Raw genomic sequence first — 15,372 nt, 5'->3', positions numbered from 1 at the left:
AAAGAACCCAGAGGATCCTTCCTTGGGGAATTTCTTGTTGGATGTGGTGAGGACAGGGTTGTTCCTATACATACTTGGAATGTTCTAAGGGGTATTAGGAATTAAGGAAGTGCTGATGGACAGAAGTGCAATAGAAGAAAGTTTGTTGTTGTTTGCTCATTATTATTGCTTTTGACCCAGGGAAATGGGTGAGGTGCAGGGATGACCTGTCATCCAGGAGCCATGATAAGAGGGAGGGAGGGGTGGTGAATGGGAGTGGAGTGGGTGGGGATGAAATGGATGGGAGTGTAATTATGCCTTTTGACTTTGGCTACCTCCCCTAACCTCTTCAATAAAAATAAAATTCTCGTAGGCAGCATTAGCTGCTTGATGTATGATGATGCATCACAATACTTGCATTATGAAATATAAAGTTACAGCTATGTTACTTGTTCTATTTCACTCTGAATGTTAATAACCACAGAAAATATGATCAGGCCAGTTCATAGAATATGGGGGTCACTCAGCTACAATTGCAGAAAATATAATCAAGACGCCGAAGCTGGCATCCTCATATACCCACTCATTAAGGGGGAAAGAGCCCTTGGTATATGTATTATTATTATCATCATCATTATTCATACTGCATTTAGATGACTTTGCTTAGGGCAGCTCTCCAGCCAGGTTGGAGTAAGGGGCTATTTTTGAGGCACCTTTTCTAGCCTCTTGCCCGTGTTGGGTAAACAGGATGGATCCTCAAGGGTTGCTCAAGAATACTGGCTGCTGTTCAGTTGTAGTGCCCCTTATACTACAGGATGACCACTGGACCTGCATCAACAGCCATGTGAGTTGTTACTAGGGGCCCCTCCAAAGATCACCTTTCCCAACTCTCACGATCACACACTATCACTGGATGACTTTTTAATGTTAAGTGGAAGAATAATATTAATGTCAAACAATAGCAGACAAGTTTAATGGTGACTGAATATATTGTCAGTTTCAGTCAGTGCCACACTCTTGGCAATTTGTATATGGTAGTGGGTCCTGGGAAGCACCAGTTGGAGGTGAAGTAGTTGGTCTTACTCTTTCAGATGCCCTGTCCCCAATCTTGCTTTGAGATCTTCCTGGAGGAGCAACAGTGGGCACAAAGACAACAAAAATGCAGCAGTTGAAGGCAAACATGGCAAAGACACAGCAGCAGCAGAAGCAACATCAGAGAAATCAAACAGCCATTCAGGATCATATTTTGTTTTATCCAAATTTCCAGGAAAGTTATTCTATCAAGTGGAAGCATTTCTGTATGCTTGCTTAGGTTGGGGACAAAACATTCTAAAACATTTGATAAACAAGTCTCTGCACAGAACTTGAAATTTCACTGATATAATACACCATACAATACCAGCTACAGCATGTACAGATTAAACTGTGGGCAAAGAAACATACAAGGGCTTTGGAAACCGCTCATCCTGTAAAAAAATAAACAAAAATTCTGAACAAATAGACTAACATGGCATGATTTTGGTATGCCTGAAGTCTTCCTTGTTTTAACTACATAGTAATGAAATTTATTACTTGACAAGGAATACAAAAAAAAATTATCCATATAAACATTTTAATAGAGATATGTTAGGTAGTGGCATTCAGCAACAAAATACAATATACAGTAACATGACAGGAGTTGAGGACAACTAAAGTTTCAGAAACTTTAAAAACAAATTCTTTTTTCCAACTTCTTCATATCAGTGTGCCAAAATATGGTTGTATTACAAAATTCCTAGAAAAATTTGACGATTTGACCAAAATTTTCTAATCGTTTCCTGCAACCCTATGATTAACCATTCCATTAGGCTCTTCCATTTAAAAAAATATATCGACTGTAGTACACTAACAGACTTTCAGATTATTTAATAACATCTGACTTTAACATTAACACTTGGGTTTTAAATGATTTTAGTGTATCACAGTGAAAGTTCTCATTCAGTTGAGCTGCTGAGAAATCCAAGAAAGTTGTTTCAGGTAAGCTGCTCTGGTATCATCATCAAACTTGCTGCTTTCTTCAACAAAGGCAGTAATCTCTTGTAAACAATGTGAGAATCCTTGAAGTGTTGTCTGACAACAGAAAAAATAAAATATTAAGAATAAGTGTTATAAATAAACATAAACATAGACTGCCCTTACAGAGACAAATGAATAATACAATATTGTATAATTTTGTCATTGCAAACAGGAGGAGTTAAGATAAAAGGGAAAACAAATGGGTGTTGGATGTGTGTGGGTTGGGTGAAAGGTAGGTGTATGCCTTGGCTGGGCTACCCCCCTTGATTTGGGGGACAGGGGCTTTTGGTGTGTGCACATGTGTTTGGATTTAATCTAACTGTAGTATACAGGAAAGGAACAATGCTCTTTGTGTCCCATCTCTTCCTCTCCAATTTGTCATACCTAGCCTCAAATTCATGTATAGTTCCAACTTAATTCATATCCTTGATTTCCCATGAAGGAGACTGCAAGATACTATAAGGCCTACACTAGGCTGTCCCATGTCTATCACCATCTGCCATCCCCATCCATAAAGCTGTCTGACCATTTCTTATAACAACCAATAGTTTCAGTGCTCACTTCATGGTTACTGAGTCTATTCCATTCATTGACCACCTTATTAGTAAACCAATTCTTGCCTATTTCCTTCTTAAATCACACTGCTTAGGTCTAAGGCACTACAGTGAAATACATTCTTGTAACACCCATCATATTCTTATGAACATTTTATTTAAAAAACATTCACTTTTCCTCTCTGCCTCCATTATATTCCAAGTCATACAATGCCAAGGATATAATCACTCCATGCAACCTTTTCTTTGCATTCATTCTCAAATACTTACCATTTGATAAAAGAAAAAAAATAATTCCACCAAAACATTCACCTTCACAGGCTCAACAATGGGTAAGTACTCGTGCTGGTCCTACAAGATGGACAGTGGAGCTGCCTATCTTTAAACCAGTGAATGCCCTCACCTCCATCATGAGGTGCAGCCATGAAAAGCTGACATTCAATCTTCAGACTGGGCCCAGGATTTCTCTGTCAGGCTTAACTGTGTCTCTTACAACTTTTCACACATGGAGAGCTAACAAAAAAACAACTGCTACCCTCCTGCTACTTTCAGCTGGTGACATAGACAACCAACACCTAAACAACACAAATATCAGCTATGGGCCTGCAAATTTTCCACTCACCAATCACCTCCACAGGCAACCCCAAATGATTAAAATTTGCTTATTCCAGCTTCTAATTCTTCACACTCACAATAAACTTATCATCATCATCCATCTTTATACAACTCATTGTATTATGCTTTTGCCCATATTCACTTATAACTTTCCTCTTCACACATCCTTCCAAACTCAGTCATCAACTATTCAAGTGTCTCCTTATAATCAGGGGAGGTGAGGATGATGACAGGTTTTGAAGAGTGCCTGGGAGATGAGGCTTTCTGACATCTATCATTATCACTAGTCCCTGGGAACTCAGATTAAAATATAAACCAACTAAAGCAAAATATTTCTTGTTTCCATACCTGTGGCCATTTCTGCTGCAGCAAATTTTGACATTGTTCATGGATATCAACAAGTGTGAGGAGGTCATGGTTTAGCAACTGAAAAAGTAGGGATGCAAAGCACTTCCACCTCAGTTCATGGTCTTCACAAATTTCACCAAAAGCCTGGTATTTCTTCTGCCCTAAAAGCAGGAAGGTCCGGGGACACAGCACTGTTCTCAGGGTACTTGGTCCAGGGATGAGGCACATCATCACAGTACCCTCTTCTGTGGATTTGTTTCCACCTAACAACTCCAGGAACTTTCCTTCCAGTTCTTTGTCCACAATGGAAGGCACTTGTGTAACTGAAAAATATGAATGTATACTTAAATAGATTGAGCTGATGAAAGAGTATTGGGGTGGTTTGGAGACATGGCAAGAATGAGTGAAGAAAGATTAGTAAAAGAGGTGTGGAAGGCACATGTGGAGGGAATGAACTTCAAAGGACGACTGAGGATGATAATGTGATGCAAAGAAGGGAAGAGGTGGGGGATGGGGGGTAAGTAGAGAGTGGTTATGTACGAATGATATTTTGAGGCAACCTGAAGGGCTTTCTCTCAGTCTTCTCTTTTTTTTCTGAATGAAAGAATAGAGAGGGGGGTCACCAATTAAGTGAAGCAGCCTTGCTGTAGATGTCCTGTCTTGCTACATTGCTTCTGACCCAGGTCAGTGGTTGGGATGCAAGGATGACCTGTCATCCATGAGTAGCTAAGAAGAGGAAAGGGAGGAAAGGGTGGTGGATGGGAGTAGAATGGGTGGAAGTGGGTACTTACCTTATGACTTGGCTACCTCCCTTGTAAGGTAGAAAGAGCCCTTAGTATATAGATAGATAGCATGGACAGATACTTAAATTACTAATATTTCTATGTTTGTTCATTACCATTACTCTTTCTCTAAAAATTGGATCAATCAATCTGTTGTCTCAGTTCTCTCTTGCAGATGACCTGTAACTCCTAGAAAACATGACATGGTCACTGATTGAACCCATAGGTCACTCATGAAAAGATCCTGTGGCATCTGGAGTGAAAGCAGGTCAATGCAATTTAAAGTGTTCTGTGTCTTCTATATGGTGGTTGCATCTTGGGCACTTTGGTGTCTGTAGCCAGGTCAATTCTAATGGTATTGTGGCAGGGTACAAAAATACCATCACCATTTCACTAGCACATTGTAAGAGGTAATCATATAGAGTAGAGTGAGGGACTAGGGATGTATATTTTTTTTTCTCCCATGACATCAAGGCAAAATATGCTTTGATTCGTCCACCTCTTTTTGGAGGATTGCCTTTGTACAGAATATGTAAACAGCAGAGGTCAAACGTAAAGCAGAGTATCTTAGGTTCTTGTGGGAGGGGTTGGCCATTCAGTTTGGCAATTGGGTTTTTAAATGATTTAGTTCTTGGGAATACAGTTACTGAGGATTTCTGGGGGGATGTAGAGGATGTAGACATTTTGTTTTGTCTCATTCTAACCCACAGAGAAAATAATAAAATTACAATAAAGATCTCTAACTGAATACTAAAGCAGGAGGAGGAGGAGGAGGAAGAGGAGGAACTTGAAAAAGAAGATTAAGAAGAAGTACCAAGATGGGAAGGGTGTTAAAGAAGAGGAGAAGGCACTGAGATATGAAAGGTGTTAAGTGGGTATGTTGTGAGTGTATGCTTTGACTTGGCCACCCCACTTATAATGGGGAAGGAGCCTTTAGTTTATGTGTACAAATGTCAATATAACTATAGTTTTGGCATACTTGACTTTCAATACTAATACTATGAACCATGAAATTGCATGTTAAAAAATACATTAAAAGATAATATATGAAACTCATATAATTTGTATACACAATGGGTGGCCTATTTTTAGATAAACAATATTTCAAATGAGTGTTGTACATACACTTTTCCTTAAAGACTTACCCAGAGCAACAGCTAGGTCCACAAGCAACACAGCTAATGTCTTGACAACTGTAGTTGTGATGTCCCTCCTTTGTGTCACCACTAATACCACATCTTCCAAAAGTTCCTTAACCTGACGTCTTGTCACCACAACTTTATTGTTTGTCACCAAAGTTCCAACCATATTCTACAAAAGAAATACATATATCAAAAGACCTTTTTCCTCTCATAAAGGGTGTAGCCAAATAAAAGCATACACTCACCCAACAACCATTCCACAATTATCATAAAAACCTATTCATTATACCTCCATCTTGGCACCTAATGGACTGAAGCATAATCCATGTACATACATATATATAATACCAAAGCCTTTTTCCCTCTTATATGGGAGGAAGCCAAAAAACAAAGGCATAAAAACCATTCCCACCCATTCTATCCCTAATACACTCCACTTCCCTACACCCTCTAACCCCCCTCTTATTTTGGCACCTCCTGGATGACGGGTCATCCCTGCATCTTGTCCACTGACCTGGGTCAGAAGCAGTGTTGCAAGACACAGCACATCCACAGCAAGGCTGTTTCATTAAATAGGCGACCCCCCTCTCCGTCCCCTCATGCAGAAAAGGAGAAGATGGGGAGAAATCATGTACCCCACTATAATGCTTATGTCTAAAGCGATGCAATAAGATACAACACTTCCATAGCAGGGCCTGACAACCAGAGTTGATTTACCCCCACTGCTTCATTACATGGAGACCCCTCCCACCATCCACTTAAGAAATACAGAGAGAAATTTACAGAGAAGACAAGAACACTCCCTTAAGATGCATCATTTCTTCATTCATATGCAACCATTCTCCATTCACTACTATTCTTTACATACTCCTTTACATGTTTGACAGATATTCTATTTACATTTAAAGCCTCATTCACCCCCTCCATCAACATCATTATTGGTCTCCCTCTCAAGTTCACTCTGTCCACTTCAGGTTTCCACAACTATTTTTTTTTTTTTTTTTTTAATCATTCTTTTCATGTGCCCAAACCATCTTAATATTCTTTGATCAGCCCATCCAAAAACTCATTCATTGTCCATACATCTCATGGATGAAGGTTTATCACTGTCCCCCACCACACTTCTTGGGTCAGAGGTAATGTAACAAGGCACAGTACCTCTACAGCAGGACCCAACAGCTGGAGGAGAGAGAGGGAGGGAGAGGGGAGAGAGGAGAGGGCGAGGGAGGGAGTGCTGTACAGTGCCTTGATCCCAGTCATCTGCCACCTAACAAGCTAAAATACCTCCAGTACTCCAGCATACATGATCCTGACTGAGTTACATACCTTTATGTTGGACAAGACACTGGAAGGAACAGGTGCATCTTCATTGTGTTTTTCTGGCAAAAGAAGAGACACTTCTGGAACTTTTGTATCTTTGGCTCCTGGCTGAGCACTTCTACTGGAGTCCATTCCAGATGTGGCTAACCATATGAAAGAGAAATAAATAAATATCAAAAATAAAATGAAGCTTATAATTCTGCCAAACTCAATACTCCAACAACTAACACATATAGACACATTCCACATCTGACAAGAACCACACTCATACCATCCAGCAATAAGACAGTACAAACATAGAATAGGCCTGGTCAGATTCAAACTCCTCCCAGATACAACCACCACACAGATGACAGAACATCTTATATTACAATGACCCACACTAACAATCCCCATACAATAACACAATATCTATTCTATTGGTGATTTATAATCTCTTCTGTAAAAGAGACCAGGGACAGCAGATTGATTAATTGAAACTTAATGTATGCACCCAATTACAAAACACAAATATGATTAGTATCATACATACACCAAATTGGCAGTACTGATGGGAAAGCATTGAGGTGCAACTTTCACATGATTTAAATGGGAAGGGGTGAAATAGATATGTTATGGAAATGAAAAGAGTGAGGATGTTTCTCTCCTCTTGTTAACCACTCCAATTTGTGGATAACAACAAACTGGAAAAAAAAAGGGGAGGGAGTGGATGAGAAGAGAACTAGGTGATACACTATATATATATATATATATATATATATATATATATATATATATATATATATATACATATATATATATATATATAAATAAAAGAAGAAGAAGAAGAAGAAATACTGATCATCATATGTTCACTTACAAAGACATGAGGCATCCAGTACAGAAGACTGGTTGACTGACGATTCATATGTTGAATCTTCTAGTGTAGACATTCCCACTTCACTAAGGAGGGAATGAGTCTGTAAGAAATGTAAAAAACAAAACAAAAAACGAATCAATACATGGTAACTAAACACTAACTGCTAGATCACTGGCTATACTTTGTACTTGAAGGGACCACCAATGAGTACCTGTAAGTGGTGGTGAAGTCAATGCATAATAGGACAATATGTATAAATAGAATAAACTAAAACTGACAGCTGCATCACTGGCTCTATTTTGTCTCTGAAGGGACCACCTACAAGTGGTGGTTTTGTAAGAAACCGGATGTCTGAGAGATTCAGCCTGTTGTTCATCTGTTAAACCTGTCAACACCCTCACCTACATATGAAGAAGCAGCTCCACAGGGCTGACACTCGGTCTTCAAACTGAGCCCAAGCTTTCTTTCTGTCAACTTCACTGTATTTCCTTCACATTTTCACAGAGAGCTAACAACTAGCAATTGTTCCCCTCCTCCTACCACAATAAGCCAGTCACATGAAGTCCTACAAATAACAAACAACATACTAGATGGGGACCTCATATGGCTACACACAATCAGTTGACCAGAGGCAATAATTTCCTAAACAAACTCCTCAACCTGAACATACAGTCCAGTGAGTTTCCCACAAGATGACCCCCCCAACACAACAAACAGGAGCTTTCCCCCACATATTTCAACGCACTCACCCTCACTTCATTCACAGACACCCTCCACACATGATTAAGCACAAATACAACCACAATGTATCTCAGGTAGAGGACTTCTGGCCTGAAAGGGCAACTGATTTCTTCCATAACTCTAGTGTCACAGTCCACTGACATTGTGTACTAATGGCTAACCAACAACAATTGTCCAGCTTTTCAATTAGGACCCGTGATGATCCTGCAAGATGGAGAGTGAAGAGAACTGCCTATCCACAGCTGGTACTCTGTCTCTGGATCAAGTCCAATATTTCTCTGTCAATGTTGACCATTTCCCCCCAACTTTTAACACAAAGTGACCCGACAACTGGCAAATACTTCCCTCCTCTTCCTGTTAGCTACACTTAAAAAATTATCCACACTAATACAGCACAGAGAATAGTCCAGATTTTTTCTCAGAGATAACTGTGAAAGGCTCCAAGAATTGTTGCTATAAAAAAATTCTTACCTCTTGGATGTCTGCTGCCTTTTGAATTGTATGTAAAAGTTTGTCAGCATCTATGTGCAGGTCCTTGGTGATGAGTGATGGGGCCATATACGCCTGCAGCCACAGTGTGACGCGTTCATGGCATTGACGGCTCACTACCTTGTTGCACATGTTAATCCCCTGTGTGCAATGCAATGTAGTCATTAAATTCCCCCAAAAAAGTTTTACTGCAAAAAATAAAGATGCACTAATATTATAGAGCAAGCATAAGATCTAATGTGGCCAATTCCAATTTGGAATACAAAATTTAGATCCCAATATGAGGAACTATGGAAAAAAGTGAAAAGTGGGTGAGATTAAGATTGCAACTGGGGAAGAGACAAATCAAGAGAAAGAGGGAGGTAGTGAGAGAGAGAAGTAGAGAGTGAGAAAATTATTCTTACCTTCTCTGTAATGTCTGGAGGCATAAGCAATCTGATTGTTTCTGTAACATGTTCTTGACAAAGAGTTTTTGCTATCTCAAAACATTTTGTTCTTGCTTTAACAGCAAGACCATGGCTCAGCTCAGAAACTTGACGATGTACTGCACTTTTGATGTTTTCAGGGGATTTGCAACTATTATGAACTTTTGACTCAATTATGGGTCTCAACTGAAAGAAATTTATGTCGGATGAAATGCCACTCATTTTGAAGTTGTAATGTTTATATGTTCATACGTATTGCATTCCAACATATTTTCATTTATTTATTTTCTTAAACAACTGCCTACCTGCTCCATGACTGATGCTTTAAATTCAGGCATTACTTGACTTCTGAAAAGTTTTATGACTTTGGAAGAAATACGTTCACTTAAGAACTCAACACTCTTACGAACTGAAGGTGGATTATTGTGGAAAAAGTTGTCTTCTAATTGTAGCTGAAAGAAAAGTAATATTCACTTTCTAAATGTTGTTACATAATTATACATACAACCACTCCTCGTTTAACGACGACAATTGGGACCAGCGCACCGTCGTTAACAGAATTGGTCGTTAAGCGAAAGTATATACATATATGTACATGTACTAAAAAATAAAGATACATGTATTACTGGACATTGTACATACAGTACATGTATGTACAATGTCCAGCAATACATGTATCTTTATTTTTGTGTATTTTCCCTCTTTTATACAGTACATTAAAGCTTTATTTACTGTTTATTTACGGTGGTTAGGTTCCTGAAAAAAACGTATATGACCAAATCCGCATATGCTGTCATTCCATATTGAATACCGGGGTATTTTTTCAGTTTCGACCATGGGCGCAATATAGCAATAGAAAATTAATTATTAATTTTGTAAATTAAAATGTATCAACGTAATATGCAATTTTGTGGGCGGAAATGAAAGTAAAAAATACCATGCTACAAGAAAATATGCTAATGAACGAAGTCGGTAGCATAGGATCGGGACGCCATCTTGTCATCTGCCAACGTCTCTCACGACGACGACAACGAGGACGAGCCGGATGACATTTAATTTGCAGGTAATGATTTATCAAACACAGGTTAGGTTAGTTTAATCTAGGTTAGACGAATTTATCATCCTTTCATTTCTTCGACATCGGCATCTAATAGATGCTGATGTCTAATGGAATGGTACACCATGTTTGTTATGATAGATGATCTATCATAACAAACATGGTGTACCATTCGTCCGACATGACTTCGTTACTTACGAAATTTGTTTTAGCACCTTTTTTTCCGCTCACAAAATTGCATATTACATTGATACATTATAATTTACAAAATTAATAATCAATTTTTTATTGCTATATTACGCCCTTGGTCGAAACTAAAAATTTACCACTACCGGTATATACTGTACCCCAGGTAGTTTTTTCAGCTTGCAGGATGGTAATGTAGACCTAAGCTTCAGAACACTTTACCTCACAGGTGATATCCACCATACAAGTTCATTTATAACATCATACAAATTTGCCTCAGCCAACTTATCGTACATGACGTCGTATCTTTGGGAGATTTACGTTAAACGAATGTCATAAAGCCCGTCGTTACTCTGAGTTGTCGTTAACCGAGGAGTGGGTGTACATACATATACAAGGGAGGTAGCCAAAAAGGAAAAGGTATAAAATCATTCCCACCCATTCCATCCCTGAAAGAAAAGTAATATTCACTTTCGAAATGTTGTTACAAGGGAGGTAGCCGAAAAGGAAAAGACATAAAATCATTCCCACCCATTTCATCCCTGAATACACTCCGCACCCCTCCACCCTCCCTCTTATCTTAGCACCTCCTGGATGACGGGTCATCTCTGCACCTTGTCCACTGCCCTGGGTCAGAAGCAGTGTCGCAAGACACAGCACATCCACAGCAAGGCCGCTTCATTAAATCGGTGACCCCCCCTCTCTGTCCCCCCATGCATAAAGGAGAAGACGGGGAGAAATCCCTTTGGGCTGCGTCAAAATTTGCTCCCATTTACAATAACATTTCACAAACAATAGCAATACACTCATAAACTAAATTTGTGCAAGAATAGTGTAAGCTAACAGGAACATTTATTTATGTATTTACTTTTTGTGAATCATATTCTATAGTTAATCAATCCATTACCTCATGTCTTTTATAGGGACCCATGGATCCCGGGTAACTTGCAACAGCCACCACATCAGCCAACAAGTCACTCATAGAAGAGATACTATGTTGTTGTCTTGGTACAGATGGATCAGGGGAATGAAAGAGGAGGTGCAATTGCTACATACCTGAATTTGTTTTTCTGACTGAGATGTGTTAGTCTTCTCACTTGCTGTCAGAGGAGTGATCTTTCTGAAGCTATTTGTACCCTTGGATGCAATGCCAATAGCATAGTCACAAAGTAAATTCTTCAACTCACATACATAGGGGCAACAAAGACTTATCATCTGTAACCAAATAAATTTACCAATAAGCTACAATGTTACAAAATTATACAAGTGGGATAATAAATCATTCATAACAACTCTTGATCATCTATCTTCATACAAAGGGCTCCTTCTCCCTTATAAGGGAGGCTGCCACTCAAGGTATGCATCCACTCCCACCCGTTCCACTCCCATCATCAACCCTTGTTTTCTTCACATCATCTGCATATGTGAGTGCTTTGGCTTTATTTTCAGGATCTGGTGTTGGGAGATTGTTTGAGGAGGCAGAAAAGAAAAGCCTAAACCTATTCAAGACAGAAGTTGAAGGTCAGATGATCAGATGACTGGAAACAACATGATTGGTCATTAAATTGAATTTGAATGTCTTGGAACTTTCTGTTTGTTACACACACCACCAAAATGAAAGAAATGTAATTACCAAACCAATGGTAGTTGTAGGCTTGTAGCATTCTGACTGCAACAATGGCGCATCAGTCAATCATATAGCAAGGCTTTTATGGTATTTTCAAAATATATCTATATACCAAGGACTTTTTCCCCTTTACAAGAGAGGTAGCCAGGTCAAAAGGCATGTACTCACTCCCACCCATTTTACTTCTATTCACCACACTTTCCTCCCTTTCATCTTAGCTCCTCATGGATGACAGGTCATTCCTGTATCATGCCCACTACTCTGGGTCAGAAGCAATGTAGCAATTTCAAAATAAGCAAGCATGAATTAAATTTATCTTTTTTTTTAACTCATATATTGTCATTTACAAAGTAAGGTGGCTTGGTATGGAAGTGAAATACCCTCATCCCTTTTCACTTCGCTCCTTGCTAAACCATGTGAAAAATACACCTCAGTTTTCTCCAGCAACACTACAAGTTCTTTCCCATTTCATTCCTTTCACAGAACAAGTCACTGCCTTAGTCTATACATTCTTTTCCAACTCACTCTATCAACCATAAACCTTTTCACAAGTTCAAGGTCTTATGGTTTTTTACCCCATCCACCTACGTCTTCTTTGGTCTACCCATTACTCTCACTCCTGGCAACATTGATTCATGAATTCTTCAAGAATAGCTACTCTCACAACATAATCAAACCATTATAGGTTGGCACATTCTATTCTTTCTCTCAATCCTATCTGTACCTCAGCCTATCCACTGATCCTGATGCTCTCAAGCATCTCAATTCCGCTGCTCCTATGTGATTTTTTTTTCTTTCATTCATAAGCCAGGCCTCACTCCTATACAGAGGTCAAACCATACATTTTTTTCATTGGTTCCACTGATGCCCTTTCATTCTCCACACAAACCTCAGGGTACCTATTTTCTCCCACTCCTTTATTATCTATAGTACAAATAAATTGTTATTAGAAAAGACATCAATTCAAGAACTATCTCATCATAGGAGAAATGAGAAAATTAAGATATAATTACCTGAAAGTCCACAAAGTCGATGCAGTCTAACCTGACTGTGGTCTCTGGATCTTCCTCACTGTTATGTACAGGTGCTGGGCTATTGACTGGAGTATCTGGGTAAAAGTAGCTCCCACATTTGCTTGGCGTCTGCAATTCTGTTACCAATAACATGATTTTATTAAATGGAAACAAATAAGTGTATGAAATAGGTGCAAAGTATACCAAAAGCCCTTTTCCCCCCTTATAACTGATGGAGACTTGTCTCAGAAAACAAAACAAAACAAAACTGCCCATATCCTGACTGATTTTCATTCAAGCAGGGCCACTCCAACAGCACATTCCTCAAAAATATCACTCAATAAGTTCTGTAGAGATTCATCACCCACTCATTCTTCACCTCCTATCTATCTATATACTATGGGCTTCTCCTTTATAAGAGAGGTAGTCAAGTCAAAGGCATGCTCCCACTCCCACCCACTGCTTGGGTCAGAAGCAATGCAGCAAGACACAGTACATCCACAGCAAGGCAACTTCATTTATTTGGTGCTCCCCACTCCTCTCTGCCCCCTCATGGGTAAAATAGAGAAGACAGAGAGAAATCCCTTTGGGCTGTCTCATAATATCTTCCAAACACAACTGCTCCACCCCCCCCACCACAATCCCCAACCCCCTCCCTTCTTTGCTCAACACAGAAAGGAGAAGACAGGGAGAAAATCCCTTCATGATACATCAAAGTATTATCCATACACTCCACTCAACCCTATCTCCTGCCTTTTCCCTTCTTTGCTCAACAGACATCCCCCTCTTGCTCAACTCCATTTTCACCCCATCCATCTATCTTATCCTCAGTCATCTCCTCAAGTTCACTCCATTCACCTCTGGCTTCCACATCTCTTTTGCTAATCTTTCTTCACTTGTTCTTTCCATGTGCCCAGACCATCCCAATACTCTTTCATCAGCTCAATCTGCCTTCTTCTTTTCCACCCCCACTTTCCTACAAAGGATTACAAAGGCGGAGCATGCCGACAGGAAACCTTTTGGTCCATATCTAGGTTGGATGCGAAAAAAACATAATAATAATACATACATACATACATATACCAAGGCTTTTTCCCCCTTCCAAGGGAGGTAGCCAAAAAGGGAAAGGCATAAAAACACTCCCACCCATTTCATCCCTAAATACCCTCCACACCCCTCCCACCCTTCCTCTCATCTGAGCACCTCCTGGATGACGGGTCATCCCTGCACCCTGCCCACCGCCCTGGGTCAGAAGCAGTGTCGCAAGACACAGCACATCCACAGCAAGGCCGCTTCATTTAATCGGCGACCCCCCCTCTCCGTCCCCCTTTGCATATAAGGCGAGGACGGGGAGAAATCCCTTCGGGCTGCGTCAAAATTTACTCACACATACTACCCCACCCCCCACCCCCCCGCCCATTCCTCCTCATGCAGTCACAACATCATCCATATACAACCATTCTCCACTCACCTCTGTCTTCCGTCCTCTCCCTTCCTTCCTCAACAGACATTCCCCTCTTCCCCAAAGCCCCCTTCACTCCATCCATCCACCTCATCCTAGGACGTCCCCTCATGTTCACTCCCTCCACATCTGCCTTCCATACCTCTTTTACTAGTCTTTCTTCACTCATTCTTTCCATGTGTCCAAACCATCCTAATATTCTTTCATCAACCCTATCTCCCAGCTCCTTTTCCACCCCTGTTCTCCTCCTCACCTCCTCATTTCTCACTCTATCCAGCCTAGTAACCCCCACCATACTTCTCAGACACCTCATCTCGAACACATTCAAACTCCTTCTCTCTTCTTCTCTTATGTTCCATGTTTCTGCCCCATACAGTGCTGTTGGCACAATCACTCCTTCATACAGTCTCCTCTTCGCATCCATTCCCAAATGTCTATTCCTCATTACACTCTTACCACCAAGGCATTTACTCGCTTCTCTCAATCTACATTCTACCTCCACCTTCACTCCACCTTTTCCTGCTACACTTGCACCCAAGTATCTAAAACTATCCACTTCCTCCAGTCGCTCTCCCTTAATGTTCACTTCCAGTCTACTGCCACTTTCACCCCTTGTACATCTCATCACCTTAATAAATAATAACTATAATAATGTAAATAACAAATAAAATACATAAATAAATGCATAGGTATGGTTAGATAATAAACAAACAGGTAA

General features: G+C 39.9%; 1 protein-coding gene across 1 annotated transcript in view; it reads right to left on the bottom strand.

Moving 5' to 3' along the window:
• Positions 1–1,211: 1,211 nt before the first annotated feature.
• The window catches only part of dlt (codanin-1 like protein dlt), a 36,783-nt gene continuing 22,622 nt past the window's right edge, over positions 1,212–15,372 (bottom strand). The window contains exons 10-19 of the mRNA XM_076209064.1: positions 13,193–13,329; positions 11,609–11,767; positions 9,615–9,761; positions 9,289–9,495; positions 8,867–9,025; positions 7,655–7,754; positions 6,802–6,938; positions 5,479–5,644; positions 3,552–3,874; positions 1,212–2,088 (exon numbers count right to left, since the gene is read on the bottom strand). Of these exons, the coding sequence (XP_076065179.1) occupies positions 1,957–2,088; positions 3,552–3,874; positions 5,479–5,644; positions 6,802–6,938; positions 7,655–7,754; positions 8,867–9,025; positions 9,289–9,495; positions 9,615–9,761; positions 11,609–11,767; positions 13,193–13,329 (1,667 nt within the window). The 3' untranslated portion in view covers positions 1,212–1,956. The remainder of the gene's footprint in view (positions 2,089–3,551; positions 3,875–5,478; positions 5,645–6,801; positions 6,939–7,654; positions 7,755–8,866; positions 9,026–9,288; positions 9,496–9,614; positions 9,762–11,608; positions 11,768–13,192; positions 13,330–15,372) is intronic.

This window comes from Oratosquilla oratoria, chromosome 2, assembly GCF_046742065.1.
Source record: "Oratosquilla oratoria isolate Oo_2021 chromosome 2, ASM4674206v1, whole genome shotgun sequence".
Classification (NCBI taxonomy): Eukaryota; Metazoa; Arthropoda; class Malacostraca; order Stomatopoda; family Squillidae; genus Oratosquilla; species Oratosquilla oratoria.
Note: the sequence above shows the minus strand (reverse complement) of the source record. Positions and strands in the feature narration are given on the sequence as shown.